This window comes from Rhinoraja longicauda, chromosome 19, assembly GCF_053455715.1.
Source record: "Rhinoraja longicauda isolate Sanriku21f chromosome 19, sRhiLon1.1, whole genome shotgun sequence".
NCBI classification, from domain to species: domain Eukaryota; kingdom Metazoa; phylum Chordata; class Chondrichthyes; order Rajiformes; family Arhynchobatidae; genus Rhinoraja; species Rhinoraja longicauda.
The window spans coordinates 1,240,931-1,259,249 of record NC_135971.1 but is presented as its reverse complement, the minus strand read 5'-3'; the positions used below and the strand labels follow the sequence as shown (position 1 = coordinate 1,259,249).

General features: G+C 48.5%; 1 protein-coding gene across 1 annotated transcript; it reads right to left on the bottom strand.

The window, feature by feature from the left end:
* Positions 1-3,101: 3,101 nt before the first annotated feature.
* Positions 3,102-17,016, bottom strand: LOC144602628 (zinc-binding protein A33-like). The gene is made up of 5 exons (XM_078415758.1): positions 16,925-17,016; positions 15,177-15,410; positions 13,961-13,983; positions 10,097-10,215; positions 3,102-4,007 (listed from the first exon to the last, which is right to left on the bottom strand). Exons 1-5 carry the CDS (start codon positions 16,961-16,963, stop codon positions 3,484-3,486), a joined length of 939 nt encoding a protein of 312 aa, XP_078271884.1. The 5' UTR covers positions 16,964-17,016; the 3' UTR covers positions 3,102-3,483.
* Positions 17,017-18,319: the final 1,303 nt, after the last annotated feature.

Sequence of the window (18,319 nt, the reverse complement as noted above, 5' to 3'; positions counted from 1 at the left end):
TGGTGGAATGTTGGCCTTCATAACGAGAGGAGTTGAGTTTAGGAGCAAAGAGGTCCTTCTGCAGTTGTACAGGGCCCTAGTGAGACCGCACCTGGAGTACTGTGTGCAGTTTTGGTCTCCTAGTTTGAGGAAGGATATTCTTGCTATTGAGGGCGTGCAGCGTAGGTTCACCAGGTTAATCCCAGATTGGCGGGACTGTCACACAGGGGCCACACAGTCTAAAAATAAAGGGGAGGCCGTTTAAAACTGAGGTGAGAAGAAACTTTTTCACTCAGAGAGTTGTGAATTTGTGGAATTCTAAACATAGAAACATCGAAAGTAGATGCTGGAGGAGGCCATTCGGCCCTTCCAGCCTGTATGCACCGCCATTCATTGTGATCGTGGCTGACCGTCCACAATCGGTAACCTGCGCCTGCCTTCTCCCCATATCCCTTGATTCCATTAGCCCCTAGAGCTCTATCTAACTCTCTCTTAACCTATCCAGGTTTCCACAAATTCACAACTCTCTGGGTGGAAAAGTTTTTCCTCATCTCAGTTTTAATTCTCTGCCATTGCGGTTGGATCAATGGCACGTTGGCCTTCATAACGAGAGGAGTTGAGTATAGGAGCAAAGAGGTCCTTCTGCAGTTGTACAGGGACCTAGTGAAGACCGCACCTGGAGTACTGTGTGCAGTTTTGGTCTCCAAATTTGAGGAATGGACGTCCTTGCTATTGGCCTCTTTGCTCCTATACTCAACTCCTCTCATTATGAAGGCCAACATGCCATTGGCTTTCTTCACTGCCTGCTGTACCTGCACGCTTACTACTGTTTTTTGTTTTGGCGGGGGTGGGGGGGGAGGGGGATGAATGAAATGACTGATTTCTATAACTATTAATAGACTTCTGAATGAGTTCTGCATGTCCATGTGTGAGTAATGTTGTGTGGAACTGCAGGCCCGTCCGCTTGGTGGTCAACACTCCCACCGTGTGGTGATCCGCTGCACTGCAGGGTCGGCCACTGTGATCAACACTCCCACCGTGTGGTGATCCGCTGCACTGCAGGCCCGGGCACTTTGTGCTCAACACTCCCACCGCTGGGAGGGAGGGAGGGAGCCCGTAAAGAATGACGAGGCAGGGGCAGCCAGAAAGGAAACTTTAATGCCATTATCACAGAAATATTATCAACAATATCACCCCCGTTTCCGAGCGAGAAACTACTTGCCCCCTCGCAATGAGGGGGCGGGTGGGGGTAAGGGGGGGAGGGGTGGAGTGGGGTGAGCGGGGGGAGGGGGATTGGGGTGAGGGGTGGGGGAGGAGTGGGGGTGGGGGAGGAGGGGGATGGGTTGAGGAGGGGTGGGGGTGAGGGGGGGTGGGGGGTGAGGGGAGGTGGGGGAGGGGGCGTGGAGGAGGAGGAGGGTAGAGGGGGTGGGGTGAGGGGGGGGGGGTGAGGGGGGATGGGGTGAGGAGGGGTGGGGGGTGAGGGGGTAGTGTGAGGGGGGGTTAAGGTGAGGGGGAGGGGGGGTGAGGGAGTGAGGGGGGAGGGGTGAGGGTGAGGGGATTCAATCTTCCCCCCACCTCTTCTTCAACACTAACACCCTTAAACCAATTGACCCCCAAATTACCACTGCGGTATCGCCCCTCTCTCTGCACTGAAAACATCAGCAGAGGATCTCGGGGTTCATTTATGAAGGGAGGACCCACACATTTTTGCCCCAACCCCCACCCTCCCCTCTATCCCCCCCCCCCCACCGCACATTTTACACAGTTCTTTTACAAATCTGTAGTGATTGAGAGAGGGGGGAGAGAGAGAGGGGGAGAGAGAGGGGGAGGGAGAGGGGGAGGGAGAGGGGAAGAGAGAGAGGGGAGAGAGAGAGGGGGAGAGAGAGAGGGGGAGAGAGAGGGGGAGGGAGAGGGGAGAGAGAGAGAGGGGAGAGAGAGAGAGGGGGAAGAGAGAGGGGAGAGAGAGAGGGGGAGAGAGAGGGGGAGGGGAAGGGGGAGGGAGAGAGAGAGAGGGGAGAGATAGAGAGGGGGAGAGAGAGAGGGGAGAGAGAGAGGGGGGGGAGAGGGGAAGAGAGAGGGGGAGAGAGAGGGAGGGGGAGAGAGAGGGGGGAGAAAGAGAGGGGGGAGAGAGAGAGGGGGAGAGAGAGGGGGGAGAGAGAGTGGAGAGAGAGAGGGGGAGAGAGAGGGGGGGAGAGAGAGGGAGGGGAGAGAGGGAAGGGGAGGTGGGGCGGGTCTGTACAAGGGGAAGGGGAGCAGTCTTGCCCGGGGTAGAGATCAGTCCACAGCGAGGGGGAGAGAATCGCTGTACATGGGGAGAGAGAGAGAACGAGAGAGAGAGAGTTAACATTGACACACTCCCTCCCTCCGCACCGTCCCCCCCCCCACACTCCCCCAAACACACATACGCACAAACACACGTAGAAAAAAATCCAGTAGATTAGCCAAGCACGATTTCCCCTTCGTAAATCCACGCTGACTCGGAACGATCCTGTTACTGTGATCCAAACGCTCCGCAATTTCGTCTTTTATAATTGACTCCAGCATCTTCCCCACCACTGATGTCAGACTAACTGATCTATAATTTCCCGTTTTCTCTCTCCCTCCTTTCTTGAAAAGTGGGATAACATTAGCTACCCTCCAATCCACAGGATCTATAGAACATTGGAAAATAATCACTAATGCACCCTGGGATGCAGACCATCAGGCCCTGGGGATTTATCAGCCTTCAGTCCCATCAGTCTACCCAAAACTTTTTCCTGCCTAATGTGGATTTCCTCCAGTTCCTCTGTCACCCGAGGATCTCTGGCCACTAGAACATCTGGGAGATTGCTTGTATCTTCCTTAGTGAAGACCCCACACCTTTCAGTCTGAAGATGCGTCCCGACCCGAAACGTCACCTATCCATGTTCTCCACAGATGCTGTCTGACCCGCTGAGTTACTCCAGCACTCTGTGTGACTTTTTCCTTTTGTAAACCCAGTATCCACGGATCCTCGTGTCTGCTGTTTGAAGAGATCTCTGTACCGTGACGCGGGGACGCGGAGAGAACTCAAACGCGGGTTATTTTTTTTAAGACTTTATTAAACGTCAAGTTAAAGGTGAAGAGTTACAAACGTGAGCGGAGCCACAGCGGGTGATGTGCGCGCCGGCGGGTCGCAGACTGGAGCCCGCGATGTTGTAATGAGGTGTTGCATTTTGTGACGTGGAACAAGGGCAGGACCCACACAGTGAACGGTGGTCCTCTGGGGAGTGTTGTAGAGCAGAGGGATCTAGGAGTTCAGGGGCATGGTTCCTTGAAGGTCGAGTCGCTGGTGGATAAGGCGGTCAAAAAGGCTTTTGGCACATTGGCCTTCATCAGTCAGAGTATTGAGGATGGAAGGTGGGAGGTCGTGTTGCAGTTTGGGGATTAAATGGGAGCCGTTCGGCGCCGACCTGTTGTCCACCGGGTTTCTGCCCCACAGCCCCTGAGCCCCGCTCCTGACGCCGGTCCCGAGACCCGACCCTTTTACACACCCGGAGCGGAACCGGAGCAGATTCTCAGCCACTGGTCTTCATCCCAAGTCTCGAAGAAAGGATAAAGTTTCTCCGTGAATTTATTCCCAGTGAAGGTGTGGAGATGGGACTTGGTGGCCGCGTCGTAAAATGAAACTGTCCCGGACTCGTAACTGAGATAAACTCCCACCCTCCCGGGGATGGGACGGGCGGGGAGACGGGATGTGAATGTTTCAAACTGGCCACCCCACCGCCAGATGCTCCAGACTCCAGTCTCCGGGGTCAGTGCGACCCCTCCCTCCCTGTCCACAGACTCTGCGGCGACTCCCAGTCTCCAGCGCTCACTCCCCGCCACCTCCACCTCCCAGTAATGTCTCCCCGATGTGAACCCCTCCGATCCCAGCACACACGGCCAGTCTGTAAACCTCTTCCCGGTGTCAGGGAGACTCCTCCTGGTCCCGGTCCATCTCACCCTCTTCCGATCCTCAGACACCTCGAGCTGCGCATGCGCTGTTTCCACATCCAGGGTGACGGAGACTGGGGGGAGAAGCAGAGAATCAGAGAGTCCCCGGGGGGGGGGGGGGGGGGGAGACTCGGGCAGCGCGGCCCCGGGACCGGGGGAGAGGCCGCTCGGCCTCAGGCACAGGCGGGCGGACAACTGAAACCCTGCCCGGGGTTTCACCCACAACCACATCGGGGGGGGGGGGACAACAGACATCTCCCCAGGAGTTTTTAATCCAGGGATGGAGAGGGGAATTTCGTGAGGTGGGGGAGGGTGGACGGGGAGGGCGGGTGTGGAGAGTGAGGAGGATTGGGAGATTGCGGTGGTGAAGGAGAAACGAAGGTGGGGGCGGGGGGGGGCTACTCACATATGGAGGCAGATCGGAACAAGAGGATATTGAGGTTAGCGGTAATTTGAGGTTGTTAAAGAGGAGGTAGAGGTGGGTGGTGGGGTCGTCATGATCACAGTGAAAGGGGGCAGACACGAGGGGCCAGATGACCTGCCCCAGTTTCTATGAGTGGAGGGTGAGAGAGAGGGAGGGGTGGCTTGGACCATGGAAGGAAGCAGAGGTTGAATGATCGGGTGTTGGACAGAACGGGTGGAGACTTGTGCTTGTGGGGTCATTGAAAGAGAACGGATTCACGGGTGGATTTGATGGGTGTGTACAACTAACACACTGATCTCATTGTAAACCAATATATGAACTTCACTGAGGGACTTGACAATGTTCCGCGTGCAAAGGCTGGTCCAGAAAGCGAAGGCAGGTGGGATCCAAGGCGAGCTGGTGAAATGGATCCACGTGGCTTGGCGGTTGGAGGTAGAAGGTAGCGGTAGAAGGATGATTTTTCTGCTTGGAGGTCTGTGGCTGATGGTGTGTAGCAGTGATCGGCGCTGTAACCTTTGCTGTTTATGTTATATGTCCATGGCTTCGATGTGAATGTGGGAGGTGTGATTAGTAAGTTTGTGGAGGAAGCAAAAATTGTGGATCGTGGGGAAGGTTGTCAAAGTCTGCAGCAGGATGCAGGGTAATTATCTAAACCTTATTCTCCATGCAGGGATATCAAATCACGAGAGTGCAGGTTTATATTGAGAGCAAAGAATTTTAAAGTATATCTGAGATTTAGGTTTTAATGGACCCAGGAGATTGGCTGAGAAGCTGCTGGAACTGGGACTTTGCACCCCTCTGTGTGCCTGGGTCCTGGACTTTCTCACCGCCAGGCCCCAAGTGGTCAGGATGGGGGAACACACATCAAGCTCCCTCACCCTGAACATAGGATCCCCCCAGGGTTGCGTCCTTAGCCCCCTACTGTACTCCCTGTACACACATGACTGTGGGGCCAGGTTCAGCTCAAACTCCATCATCAATTTTGCTGATGACACTGTGGTGGTGGGCCGGATCTCCGACAATGATGAGAAGGCCTACCGGGAGGAGGTGGCTGATCTGGCACTCTGGTCACTAAAGTCACTAATGTCACTAAAACTAAAGAGCTGATTATGGACTTTAGAAGGGCTCAACATCCAAGGACGTACATGCCACTGGAGATAAATGGGTCTACTGTGGATAGGGTGAGCAGTTTTAAATACTTGGGAGTCCACATCACACAGGATCTGACATGGGCAACGCACATTGCAGCACTGGTGGGTAAGGCAAAGCAGCGCCTTTACCACCTTAGACAGCTGAGGAAATTCAGAGTGTCTCTGAGAATCCTTCAGTGCTTCTATTCTGGGGCTGTAGAGAGCATCCTGTCCGGTAACATTACAGTCTGGTTTGGGAACAGCTCTGCCCAGGACAGGATGGCCCTGCAGAGAGTAGTGCGTTCGGTAGAACGCACCGTGGGAACTACACTCGCCCCCCTGCAGGACCTGTACATCAGGAGGTGTAGATCGAGAGCAAGCAAGATTATGAGGGACCTCTACCTCCCCAGCAACGGACTGTTCCAGCTGCTACGGTCAGGCAAACACAGCAGAGATCGGCGCTGCAACCTTTGCTGTTGATGTTATATGATCATAGCTTGGATGTGAATGTGGGAGGTGTGATTAGTAAGTTTGGGGAGGAAGCAAAAATTGTGGATCGTGGGGAAGGTTGTCAAAGTCTGCAGCAGAATGCAGGGTAATTATCTAAACCTTATTCGCATGCAGGGATATCAAATCACAGGTTAGTCGGGAAGTGGTGTTAGGTAAATTAAATGGATTAAAGGCAGTTAAATCCCCAGGGCCTGATAAGCTGCATACCAGAGTGCTTAAGGAAGTAGCCTCAGAAATAGTGGATGCATTAGTGATAATTTTTCAAAACTCTTTAGATTCTGGAGTAGTTCCTGAGGACTGGAGGGTAGCTAATGTAACCCCACTTTTTAAAAAGGGAGGGAGAGAGAAAATGGGGAATTATAGACCAGATAGCCTAACATCGGTAGTGGGGAAAATGCTAGAGTCAGTTATTAAAGATGTGATAGCATTACATTTGGAAAGTGGTGAAATCATCGGACAAAGTCAGCATGGATTTACCAAAGGCAAATCATGTCTGACGAATCTTATAGAATTTTTCGAGGATGTAACTAGTAGAGTGGATAAGGGAGAACCAGTCGATGTGTTATATCTGGACTTTCAGAAGGCCTTCGACAAGGTCCCACATAGGAGATTGGTGTACAAACTTAAAGCACACGGTATTGAGGGTTCAGTGTTGAGGTGGATAGAAAATTGGTTGGCGGACAGGAAGCAAAGAGTAGGAATAAACGGGTCCTTTTCGGAATGGCAGGCAGTGACTGGTGGGGTACCGCAAGGCTCAGTGCTGGGACCCCAGTTATTTACAGTGTATATTAATGATTTGGACGAGGGAATTGAATGCAACATCTCTAAGTTTGCGGATGACACGAAGCTGGGTGGCAGTGTTAGCTGCGAGGAGGATGCTAGGAGGCTGCAGAGTGACTTGGATAGATTAGGCGAGTGGGCAAATGCATGGCAGATGCAATATAATGTGGATAAATGTGAGGTTATCCACTTTGGCGGCAAGAACAGGAAAGCAGAGTATTACCTGAATGGTGACCGATTGGGAGAAGGGGAGATGCAACGTGACCTGGGTGTCATGGTGCACCTGTCATTGAAAGCAAGCATGCAGGTGCAGCAGGCAGTGAAGAAAGCGAATGGTATGTTGGCATTCATAGCAAGAGGATTTGAGTTTAGGAGCAGGGACGTTCTGCTGCAGTTGTACAGGGCCTTGGTGAGACCGCACCTGGAGTATTGTGTGCAGTTTTGGTCTCCTAACCTGAGGAAAGACGTTCTTGCCTTAGAGGGAGTACAGAGAAGGTTCACCAGATTAATCCCTGGGATGGCGGGACTTACATATGAGGAAAGACTAGATAGACTGGGCTTGTACTCGCTGGAATTTAGAAGACTGAGGGGGGATCTTATAGAAACATATAAAATTCTTAAGGGGTTGGAGAGGCTAGATGCGGGAAGATTGTTCCCGATGTTGGGGGAGTCCAGAACCAGGGGTCACAGCTTAAGGATAAGGGGGAAGTCTTTTAGGACCGAGATGAGAAAACATTTCTTCACACAGAGAGTGGTGAGTCTGTGGAATTCTCTGCCACAGAAGTTAGTTGAGGCCAGTTCATTGGCTATATTTAAGAGGGAATTAGATGTGGCCCTTTTTGCTAAAGGGATCAGGGGGTATGGAGAGAAGGCAGGTACAGGCTACTGAGCTGAATGATCAGCCATGATCATATTGAATGGCGGTGCAGGCTCGAAGGGCCGAATGGCCTACTCCTGCACCTATTTTCTATGTTTCTATGTTTCTATGAGAGTGCAGGTTTCTATTGAGAGCAAAGAATTTAAAAGTATATCTGAGATTTAGGTTTTACTAGACCAAGTGGACCCGCTGGGCCCAACTTCTCCTGCATTGGTGCAGCACCTTCTCCTCCCCCCTCCCTCCCTCACTCTCCCCCCCCCCCCTCTCTCCCTCCATCTACCCTACCTCCCTAGGAGATAGGTTTAAGCTTTAAAATGTGGAATAACTTTAAAATTATAACACCGATTTCAATGAAACTTCTTCCATTAGCACCAAAGGGATGACGGTGAGTAAGGTGGGCTGAAAAACGTGATGCTATCGTGTACCGTTTTCGCTCTAGTTCCACAACAAACAAACAAATGAGAGGTTTAGTACATAGATTTACACTGAGAGTGGGTGATATCTGGAACATGCTACAGAGGAGGTGGTGGAGTGAGATATAATCAATATATTGGAGGTACTTAAATAGGTGAGGTGCAGAAGAATGCCAATGGAATGTGGGCAAATCGATTCGTATAGCTGGACAAAAGATGGTCATGGACACGATGGGCCTGAAGGGCCAGACTCTGTAATGTACAACCATTGCTCTCAGCTCCAAGAGCACTGAATAACTGAGTCTCCACAGCCACCGGTGCAGGGTCGTTCCCCAGTCTCTGCGTACAGTAATGTCTCCTTGTCTCTGTGCTACATGGTGCAGCCCACATTCTGAGAGAGTGCCCGCTCTCCAGACCCCTCTGACAGGGGAACCATCCTCCCTGCATCCAGCCCACTGAGCCCTGTAATAACTCTGTGTTTCACTGAGATCCCCTCTAATACACCCAAACACTCGAGTACACAGGCCTGGTCTAGTCAATCTCACCCCGCACAGCAAACTCATTGTCCCAGGGACAAGTATTGTTAATCTTTGCTGCATTCCCTCTGTGTCAAGTCTGTCAATATATCGGTACACAGGAGGAAAGGAACACAAGAAAACAGGAGCAGGATTAGGACCCACTCCTCAGGCTTGTCCCTCCATTGAATGTGATCGTGGCTGATCTAAGCTGGCACCAATTCCTCTTCTGTGTGAGTTCCCCATAATCTTATATTTTCGATCTATCAAATATTTATTTGTAGCCAAATTGCACGTATCCAACATCTCAGCTTTTTACCATCACCCTGGGCACAACATGCCAGATATTCACTGCCCTCCGAGAGATGCAACTTCTACACACCGCATGGGAGGCCGCTCTGGAAGGTTGGATCTCATGGAATCCGGGGTGAACTAGCGGATGTAACACAACATTACCTGAAGGTCGCAGAGGATGTTGGTAGAGGGTTGTTTTTCAGACTGGAGACAGAGCCCACTGTTGTTCCTTATTTATATACACGATTGGGTGTGTATGTAGGTTGCAAGGTTAGTCAGTTTGCAGATGGAAGTAAAATTGGTGACATTGTGGAGAGTGAAGAATGTTACCTGAGAGTAAATGTGATCCCTGTGAACTGGGCCAATGGGCTCAGGAACGGCAGGTGGGATTTATTCATGTGAAGGTGAGGCGATGCACTTTGCTGAGACAAACCAGGGCAGGACATACACAGTAAACGGGGAGCTTTATAGAACGGAAAGATGTCGGGGTGCAGGTACACAGTGCCATGGAAGATGCAACGGTGACAGGCAGGGAGGTGTAGAATGTGTTTGTCGCTCATGCTTTCACAGGTCAGGATATTAAATACAGCGTTTGACACAATGAGGTTGTGTGTAAATTGGAGAGGGTGCAAAAGGGTTTACGCCAATTTCATCAGGTCTGAAGGGAGACGTTGGACAGGCAGGGACATTTGTCTTTGGAGCCCATCAGGGTGCTTTAACAGTTGTGTATAAGATCTATATAAGGTGCACAGATGAGGTGAATAGCCACAGTATTTTAGCCAAAGGTAGGAGAGTCTAAACCTCGAGTGCATCAGTTCAAGGTGAGAGTGGAAACAGTAAAAAGGAGCAGTTTTTTCAGTCAATGCGTTGTGTAAGTATGGAACGAACTGACAGAGGAAATGGTGGAGGGAGGTACAATGACGACCATTTACAGACAGTTGGGTGGATACGTGGATCAGAAAGACTTGGAAGAATATGTGTCAGACTCAGGCAAGTGGGACAAGCTCGGTTGGGCAACTCGGTTGGCATGGTCGTGTCGAGTCAAAGGGCCTGTTTCTGTGTGACACAACTCTCTGACTTTGTGATGCTTTTCTGCAGCTATGTTTGGTGGTAGATCAAATCTTCAATTTCCCTTCAGTCCAAAATACCATTAATGCTTGCATCTACACATTACTTAAAGATGTCAGAAACAAGAACAATGGAAAAGGTATAAGCTTTACCTTGCTTGATGGCATCAGATGTTTCTGCCAATACCGTGTTGTACAAAAAAGGAGTTTCAAACTTTTCAATCAGCAAGTGACCATCTACCACCAACTGTGGTTTGGCTTCAACACCAACTCTGCAAATATTTAACAGCTGGTTATAAACTGGGCGTTAGAAATATATTGGGCTGTTCAACAAAACAATAGACAATATACAATAGGTGCAGCAGGAGGCCATTCAGCACTTCGAGCCAGAACCTCCATTCAATGTGATCATGGCTGATCATTCTCAATCAGTACCCCGTTCCTGCCTTCTCCCCATACCTCCTGACTCCACTATCCTTAAGAGCTCGATCTAGCTCTCACTTCAATGCATCCAGAGAACTGGCCTCCACTGCCTTCTGAGGCAGAGAATTCCACAGATTTACAACTCTCTGACTGAAAAAGATTTCACTCACCTCCGTTCTAAATGGCCTACCCTTATTCTTAAACTGTGGCCCCTGGTTCTGGACTCCCCCAACATTGGGGAAATGTTTCCTGCCTCTAACGTGTCCAACCCCTTAATAATCTTATATGTTTCAATAAGATCCCCTCTCATCCTTCTAAATTCCAGTGTATACAAGCCTAGTCGCTCTAGTCTTTCAACATATGACAGTCACGCCATTCCAGGAATTAACCTAGTAAACCTATGCTGCACACCTTCAATAGCAAGAATATCTTTCCTCAAATTTGGAGAACAAAACTGCACACAGTGCTCCAGGTTCGGTCTCACTAGGGCCCTGTACAACTGCAGAAGGACCTCTTTGCTCCTACACTCAACTCCTCTTGTTATGAAGGCCAACATTACATTTGCTTTCTTCACTGCCTGCTATACCTGCATGCTTCCTTTCAGCGACTGATGCACTAGGACACCCAGATCTCGTTGTAAGTCCCCTTTTCCTAACTTGAAACAAATTCAGAAAATAATGTGCCTTCCTATTCTTACCACCAAAGTGGATAACCTCACACTTATCCACATTAAACTGCATCTGCCATGCATCCGCCCACTCACACAACCTGTCCAAGTCACCCTGCAACCTCATAGCATCTTCCTCACAGTTCACACTACCACCCAGCTTTGTATCATCTGCAAATTTGCTAATGGTACTTTTAATCCCTTCATCCAAGTCATTGATGTATATTGTAAATAGCTGCGGTCCCAGAACCGAGCCTTGTGGTACCCCACTAGTCACTGCCTGCCATTCTGAAAGGGACCCATTTATCCCCACTCTTTGCTTTCTGTCTGTCAACAAATTTTCTATCCATGTCAGTACCCTACCCCCAATACCATGTGCTCTAATTTTGCCTACTAATCTCCTATGTGGGACCTTGTCGAAGGCTTTCTGAAAGTCGAGGTACACCACATCCACCGGCTCTCCCCTGTCAATTTTCCTAGCTACATCCTCAAAGAATTCCAGGAGATTAGTCAAGCATGATATCCCCTTCATAAATCCATCCTGACTCGGAACGATCCTGTTACTACTATCCAAAGGCTCCACAATTTTGTCTTTTATAATCGACTCCAGCATCTTCCCCACCACTGATGTCAGACTAACTGGTCTATAATTTCCCGTTTTCTCTCTCCCTCCTTTCTTAAAAAGTGGGATAACATTAGCTACCCTCCAATCCACAGGAACTGATCCTGAATCTATAGAACATTGGAAAATGATCACAATGCGTCCACAATTTCTAGCGCCACCTCCTTAAGTACCCTGGGATGCAGACCATCAGGCCCTGTGGATTTATCAGCCTTCAGTCCCATCAGTCGACCCAACACCATTTCCTGCCTAATGTGGACTTCCTTCAGTTCCTCCGTCACCCTAGGATCTCTTGCCACGAGAACATCTGGGAGATTGCTTGTGTCTTCCTTAGTGAAGACAGATCGAAAGTACCGGTTCAACTCGTCTGCCATTTCCTTGTTCCCCATAATAAATTTTCCAGCTTCTGTCTTCAAGGGACCCACATTTGCCTTGACTATTTTTTTCCTCTTTACATAACTAAGAAAGCTTTTACTATCCTCCTTTATATTATTGGTTAGTTTACCCTCGTACCTCATCTTTTCTCCCCGTATTGCCCTTTTAGTTATCTTCTGTTGCGCTTTAAAAGAGTCCCAATCCTCTGGCTTCCCACTCTTCTTTGCTTTGTCGTACTTCTTCTCTTTTATTTTTATGCTGTCCTTGACTTCCCTTGATATCTTACTCCCCTTAGAATCGTTCCTCCTCTTCAGGATAAATTGATCCTGCAACTTCTGCATTATTCCCAGGAATACCTGCCATTGCTGTTCCACATTCTTCCCTGCGAGGGCCTCCTTCCAGCCAATTTTGGCCAGCTCCTGCCTCATGCCTCTGTAATCCCCTTTGCTACACTGTAAAACTGACACTTGTGGTTTTCCCTTCTCCCTCTCAATTTGTAGAGTATAACTTATCATATTGTGATCACTGCCTCCTAATGGCTCATTTACCTCGAGTCCCCTTATCAGATCAGGTTCATTACACAACACTAAATCCAGAATTGCCTTCTCCCTGGTAGGCTCCAGTCCAGTGGCGGCACGGTAGCGCAGCAGTAGAGTTGCTGCCTTACAGCGAATGCAGCGCCGGAGACTCAGGTTCGATCCTGACTATGGGCGCCATCTGTACGGAGTTTGTACGTTCTCCCTGTGACCTACGTGGGTTTTCTCCGAGATCTTCGGTTTCCTCCCACACTCCAAAGACGTACAGGTATGTAGGTTAATTGGCTGGGCAAATGTAAAAATTGTCCCTAGTGGGTGTAGGATATGTTAGTGTGCGGGGATCGCTGGGTGGTGCGGACCCGGTGGGCCGAAGGGCCTGTTTCTGCGCTGTATCTCTAAATCTAAAATCTAAAGCTGTTCTAAGAATCTATCTCGGAGGCACTCCACAAACTCTCTTTCCTGGGGTCCATTGCCAACCTGATTTTCCCAGTCTACCTGCATGTTGAAATCTCCCATAACTACCGTAGCATTACATTTGCGACATGCCAATTTTAGCGCTTGATTCAACTTGCACCCTATGTCGAGGCTATTGTTTGGGGGCCTGTAGATGACTCCCATTAGGGTCTACTTACCCTTACAATTCCTCATTTCTATCCCTACTGATTCTACATCTCCTGATTCTATGTCACTCCTTGCAAGGGAGTGAATATCATTCCTTACCAACAGAGCGACCCCACCCCCTCTCCCCACCTGTCTGCCTTTTCTATACGTTGTGTACCCCTGAATATTCAGTTCCCAGCCCTGGTCCTCTTGTAGCCATGTCTCCGTGATTCCCACAACATCATACTTGCGAATGACTAACTGAGCCTCAAGCTCATCCACTTTATTTTTTATACTTCGCGCATTTAAATACAACACTTTACCTTCGGTATTCACCTCCCCTCTCACACCTGTTACAATTTGCCCTGACCTTGCTCTCTTATCCCATCTAGAACTTCCCTTCCCATTTATTCAAGAGTCCTTTGCAATTTCTCATGTATTCGCTTCCCCTTTAACTCCATCTTCATATTCCCAATTTGTCAACCCCTCCCCCTCACTACTCAGTTTAAAGCCACACATGCAGCACCAGCAAACCTGCCTGCCAGAATGTTGGTCCCCCTGCTGTTAAGGTGCAATGTTACAATGTTACAATGAGGTGCAATGTTACAATGTTACAATGAGGTGCAATGTTACAATAAGGTGCAATGTTACAATAAGGTGCAATGTTACAATGTTACAATGAGGTGCAATGTTACAATAAGGTGCAATGTTACAATGTTACAATCAGGTGCAATGTCACAATAAGGTGCAATGTTACCAAACCTTACAATGTTTCCGTCAAGAGCATGTCCTACCTTCGCTTGCGACCAGCTTCCTCCTGAAAGAAATAAAACACAAATCTCAATTGACTGAGATGTTCCGTCCTATTCCCGACAGCGGGAATTTCTCCACATTTCTACAACCCTCTGATAATTCCCATTCCCCAACTCTTATCACCGCTGTCATGCAGATAGAAAGCGGACATTACCATCGAGACGTAGAACGAAGGGGGAAAGCATAAGGAATGTTCATGAGAATGAGGCCGTAACTGAGAGGATGGAACTCAATGCAAAGACTGGGCAGGTTGTGGGAGTTTATCTGGGCAAGATGTCAGGAATGATGAGATAAGATTTAAGTTTATCGGTGGATTTAAATGGGTGAGGATGAAATAATATGTCTAATCGATGGGAGAGCAAAAATCAAACCTGAAATGTAACGCGGTCTTTAACAAATACCAAAAGGAATGCAGTCATGAGAACATGGACCTCACTTGCATTGGAGGGACTCAAGCCAACAGCAGAGATAATTTAAGGGCAAGTGGGATAATCACGTGAGCACTCCTGGAATTCGGGGTATTGTTACTGAGTGCGGTGAGTAGATGGGAGGGATTTTGAATGGAGCAGAAATCTTGACTGGATAGGATGGGCTGAATGGCCTGTCTATGATGTAGAATGGGAAGTCATTCTATGGTGAACAAAGGTGGGTAAAACAAACAGAGCAAATTTCCCCAAGGTGACCGCCCACTGCTGATGGGAACTGGATGTAGATGATTAATCTGCTGTGTGCGCCACGTTCTAGATTTCAATGTTAATCCCCACACTGTGGTTATGGCTGATTTAGCCCAGGACTGAACTCCTCCGCTTTGTCCCATTCCCTTTGATTTCAGTTCCCTGAACTTTCAAAAATGTATCTTCCTCTAGTGTAAATACGTCTAACAGGTTAAACCTCTCAGAGTCTCTTGGTTGGAGAGTCCCAGAGATTTACTGCCCTCTGTCCATTCAGCGATCAGATATAGGATCATCCGTCGTAGTTCTAAACTCCACAAACACCTCTCTACATTCCGGCCAGGCAGTCCTGAGATCCCATAGATTATGCGGGAGACAATTTAGTTTGGGAACAACAACAGCTGGAACAGAAAGACCATTTACCCAGTTCTCAATTATTGGTAAAGGCAGCATTTATTTCTGAAATGTCACCACCGTTTTGTGACTGTGCCCTTTCACTTCATCAGAGTGTAGTGTAACCCCTCACCTTCAGAAACACCACATTGTCCTTTTGATCCATCTGTTGCTGGAACTTAAAGAGTTCCTCCTGAATAGATTTTAAATTCTCTTCGATCTCCCCAAGATTTTTCTTCATTCTTTTCAGAATCCTCTTCTCTTCCTCCCGGATATCTGCCAGTACCCGCTGCTCTTTCTTAGTGAGAACCTGGTGCAGTTCAGCAAACTGGGATGTGATCTTGGACTGAAGGTTGTGTGACTGTTCCTGTGAAATGAAAGGTGAAGATCAATATTTCATGTCACTGATTATGGTTCCTCGCGTCTTTACTGGTGACATTTGGCCTGTGCATTTTTATTTGCTTTGGCAATTCAATAGTTTTTCTAAATGCTTCTAAAATATCGTGAGGGTAATCTTACAACCCATCAATCCTCTACCCCTAATGCAATTCCCAGCTGCCTATTCCTTCTCACGTGTCCATTAATTCCCATTTATCCATCCACCACCCCCTAGTGGGGTGCCTGCAAGGCTCATTGCTGGGACCGCAGTTATTTACAATATATATTAACGATTTAGACGAGGGAATTAAATGTAATATCTCCAAGTTTGCAGATGCCACAAAGCTGGGCGGCAGTGTGAGCTGCAAGGAGGATGTTGTGAGGCTGCAGGGTGAGTTGGATAGGTTGGGTGAGTGGGCAGATGATGGCAGATGCAGTAAAATATGGATAAATGTGACGTTATGCACTTTTGTGGCAAGAACAAGAAGGCAGATTATTAGATTGGGTGTCCTTGTTCATCAGTCACTTAAAGTTAGGATGCAGGTACAGCAGGCAGTGAAAGTAAGCATGCAGGTAGAGCAGGCAGTGAAGAAACCTAATGGCATGTTGGACTTCATTGTGAGAGGATTTGGGTTTTGGAGCAAGGAGGTCCTACTGCAGTTGTACAGGGTCCTGTTGAGACCACACCTGGAATATTGTGTGCAGTTTTGGTCTCCTAAATTAAGGAAGGATATTCTTGCTATTGATGGAGTGCAGTGTAGGTTCATCAGGTTAATTACCGGGATGGCAGGACTGACACATAATGAAAGAATTGGTCGACTGAGCTTGTATTCACTGGCATTTCGAAGGATGAGCGGGGATCTTATAGAAACATGTAAAATTCTTAAGGGATTGGAGAGGCTAGATGTGGGAAAAAATATTCCTGATGTTGGGGGAGTCCAGAACCAGGGGTTATAGTTAAAGAATAAGGGGTAGGTCATGAACATATTGAATGGTGGTGTTGGCTCGAAGGGCCAAATGGCCTACTCCTGCACCTATTTTTCTATTTTCTGTTTAGTACTGATATAATAATAATATATTCCTTTATTCGTCCCACACGGGTGAAATTTACAATGAGATGAGGAAAATTTTTTCACCCAAAGAGTTGTGAATCTATGGAATTCTCTGCCTCGGAAAGCAGTGGAGGCCAATACCCTGGATGTTTTCAAGCGTTAGATGTAGCTATTTGGGCTCACGGAATCAAGGAATGTAGGGAAAAAGCAGAAACGGGGTACTGAATTTGGATGATCAGCCATGATCATACTAAATGGCGGTGCTGGCTTGAAGGGCCGAATGGCCTACTCCTGCACCTATTGTCTCTGCAGCGCCCGAGGCCGGGATCGAACACGGTCCCCAGAACTGGGAGACAGCAGCACTACTTGCGTCACTGCGCTGCCCTGTTATTACACACATCACAGGGATCAAACCTGCACAAGATCAGGAAATCGAAACTTAAAGCCTCACCAGAACTCCAGAAATCTTCTCTTTCTGTTGCTGCTGCATTTGCTGGATCCCTGATTTATCTTTTGTGAGAGACTGGATGGAAGATTTCACCTGATCCTGGAATTGTGTTTGGGAATCAGAAAATTAAATGGTTGAACAGTAAAAATGGAATTAAACAATGATGCGATTAAAATCGGTTTGCTTTTACCTTGTGGTTTTCAACAGCTTCTTTAACCGGCATGAAGCTGTGAGACTTGTGTTCCCGCCCAGCTGCACAAACCAGGCAGATCAGTTTCTTATCAGTTTCACAAAACAGCTTCAGTTCTTCCTGATGTTCCTCGCAGTGAGGTTTACTTTCCTTCTCTGGAATTATTTCCCGATTCAGGCTCAGTGTTCGAGCTTTCTCAGCCAATCTAACTAAGGCCCGATTTACTTTGAGGGTGCGGTCTGTAAACTCCTCTCTACATTCCGGGCAGGAGTTTCTCTCCTCCCTGTCCCAACTCTGTGTGATACAGGAGCGGCAGAAGTTGTGCCCGCACTCCAGTGCTACCGGATCGGTGAAGAAATCCAGGCAGATGGGACAAACTGCCTCCTCGGTCCAACTCTCGACCGAGTCTTTCGCAGCCATTGTAACTCCGCCACTTCCTGGTTCAGTGTTTCCCACTGCGCGCGCTGCCGTCTTTATTTGGCTGCAAGTGTTCAGTGTGAAGGTGTCCTGGCCACTTCCAACTAATCACTCGAGGGAGGGGTCAGTTAGACATTAAACCGGCCTGAATATAGACGAATGGGGAGAGATTGCCCTGGGATTGTGTAAGGCAGGACAGAAAGGGACAGGGACCAGCGCTAAGGAGGTGTAACTGAGGAGGCGTTGCACCTGTTGGGCAGTGGAACCCGCCGCCCGCATCTCCGTTCACAGCCCGGGATCAGGATGGAAGTAATATTATTAAAACATATTTTAATCCACATCAGTTCACTCGTCTCTCGCGCTCCAGTCTTCAGGTGCATCTATATTTGGGTAAGCCGTGCATCATTTCATATTAAGGATGTCCAGTGTGGACTAATGTGTTCAGTTTTGTTCACTCTGCTGTTTGAAGAATGTGGATACATTGGAAAGGATGTAGAGATACTTATGAGGACGTTGCCAGGGTCTGAGGGCCTCACTGTAGGGAGAGATTGGGCAGACTAGGACCTTATCCTTGAAACGCAGGAGGATGAGGGGTGATCTTATAAAGGTGTGTGAGATCGTGACGGGAATAATCCCGGTTTTGGACATGGTTATTAACTGAAGGGCCGCAATCCCACAGGAACTGGTGAACTGCTGAGAGCGGAGCGGTCACTCTGCAAACCAGCGGGACAGTCCGGCTTCCGTCTTTCTTTCTCTCTTTCTTACTTTCGTTCCTTCCCTAAACTCAAATT